Raw genomic sequence first — 1,586 nt, 5'->3', positions numbered from 1 at the left:
GTGGGTTCAGAGAAATGTGTTAACAGAGACTCTATTTCAAATATTTAGTTTTAAGAAAGAGCTCAATGTATACTTGCTTGTTACTATTGCAGATCCTCATATTTGATACCTGTTTCCTGAGAAATAGTTGTGTGGATGTTGTGTTTTGATTATCTAATGTGATTGGATAATTCTTTTCTTAATGATGTGATCATAGGGAAATACTTCTTGCAAAACAAACAGAAAACTCTTATAGATCTCTAAAGTCGTGGTGATTTGAGGTGAAACTGCAGTATGAGCAAATTGCTAAAACATTCTATTGGTTTCTAATTAACATCTATTTGTGGCAGAAACATGATGGCTCAGTCAGATTTAGATCTGAAGGAGGCCTCTTTGAAAGAGGATTTGAAGTTCTACTTCATGAACCCATGTGAAAAATACAGAGCAAGACGTCAAGTACCATGGAAACTGGCTTTGCAGATTTTGAAGATACTTATGGTTACTACACAGGTAATCCTTCCTCTGCTTTTACTCTTGGAAAGCATAGCAATGATGTGCAGGAGAAGCAGGTCTGTGGTTCTGGGCCTTTGCCATCCCTGGGCATTTATTATTGATTTGAACTTCCTGCTTCAGTCCAGAGAGGGGAAAAAAAATACTATGAAAAGTTTGTTGATAGGGAAGAATAACATAAACTAAATTACAAAAGCTTCCTGGAGACTTGTGGTAATATTTGACCAGATATTCTGTTGTTTTTAACATAATACTTTAAAGCAAATTATGCAAATTATTTAGTGGTAACCACTAAATCCAACACTCTGTTCAGGCTTGCTGTTACAGTATGTTCTGCTTCCTCTTATGTCCATCGATTAGAGTTTCATTGGACTGTTTCAAAAGTGATATTTCTTGAAATCTAGTCAGTAACTTAAAATGTACATGTTCAATATACATGCTATGGTTCAATGAAAATGCTATGGTCTCCAGTGATGATGGGGATGGCTACTGGAATCAGATATGCCCCCTGCTTCTGTCATAAAATGATGTGTTTCAAACAGTCATGTACCTGGATGGTAGAGGCAAAGAGGGTGTTTCTAAACTGCACTGGTATCATGTGTAGCTGGTTATTTTACAGTCTACTAAGAAATGGTGACTGGGGGTTGAGGGAAGCAAAATGGGATGCTTGTTTAAGTAGAAATTACATTTGTGGACCTTTTGAAATGCAGGACTCTGACATCGAACTGTTTGCAAGAACAGCTAAGTATGCAACTCCTAAAAGCATGCTGAGTTGCAGGGTTACAGGTTTGTGTTTGACTTGCTTGCTGGAAGGAAGCGTAACCCCAGCTTGGGTGTCCCTGTGTTTTATTGCCCACTCCTGCTTTTCATCTCCCTGCTGGAAATACATGACAGGCTCTTTGGCCCCACTGAGTCTTGACAGGGCTCTGTCTGCAGGCAGGAGTGGGATGCAGCAGTCAGTCTCTCTAGGCAGGACTAGCTAAAATAAGTTATATACACTAGTGCTGTCACAGCTGTGACCTGTAGGGACAGAGCTGCTGAGACCAGAGAGCATATTAAGGCGCATGGAGGGGAGGAGAGGGTGGGAGGTGTGAACA

General features: G+C 40.0%; 1 protein-coding gene across 1 annotated transcript in view; it reads left to right on the top strand.

Moving 5' to 3' along the window:
* Nucleotides 1-333: 333 nt before the first annotated feature.
* Nucleotides 334-1,586, top strand: part of MCOLN2 (mucolipin 2) — a 19,195-nt gene continuing 17,942 nt past the window's right edge. The window contains exon 1 of the mRNA XM_010017743.1: nt 334-489. Coding sequence (XP_010016045.1) covers nt 334-489 — 156 coding nt within the window. The remainder of the gene's footprint in view (nt 490-1,586) is intronic.

The sequence above is a fragment of the Nestor notabilis genome, unplaced genomic scaffold (genome assembly GCF_000696875.1).
Source record: "Nestor notabilis isolate BGI_N333 unplaced genomic scaffold, ASM69687v1 scaffold14337, whole genome shotgun sequence".
In the NCBI taxonomy this organism is placed as follows: domain Eukaryota; kingdom Metazoa; phylum Chordata; class Aves; order Psittaciformes; family Psittacidae; genus Nestor; species Nestor notabilis.
Note: the sequence above shows the minus strand (reverse complement) of the source record. Positions and strands in the feature narration are given on the sequence as shown.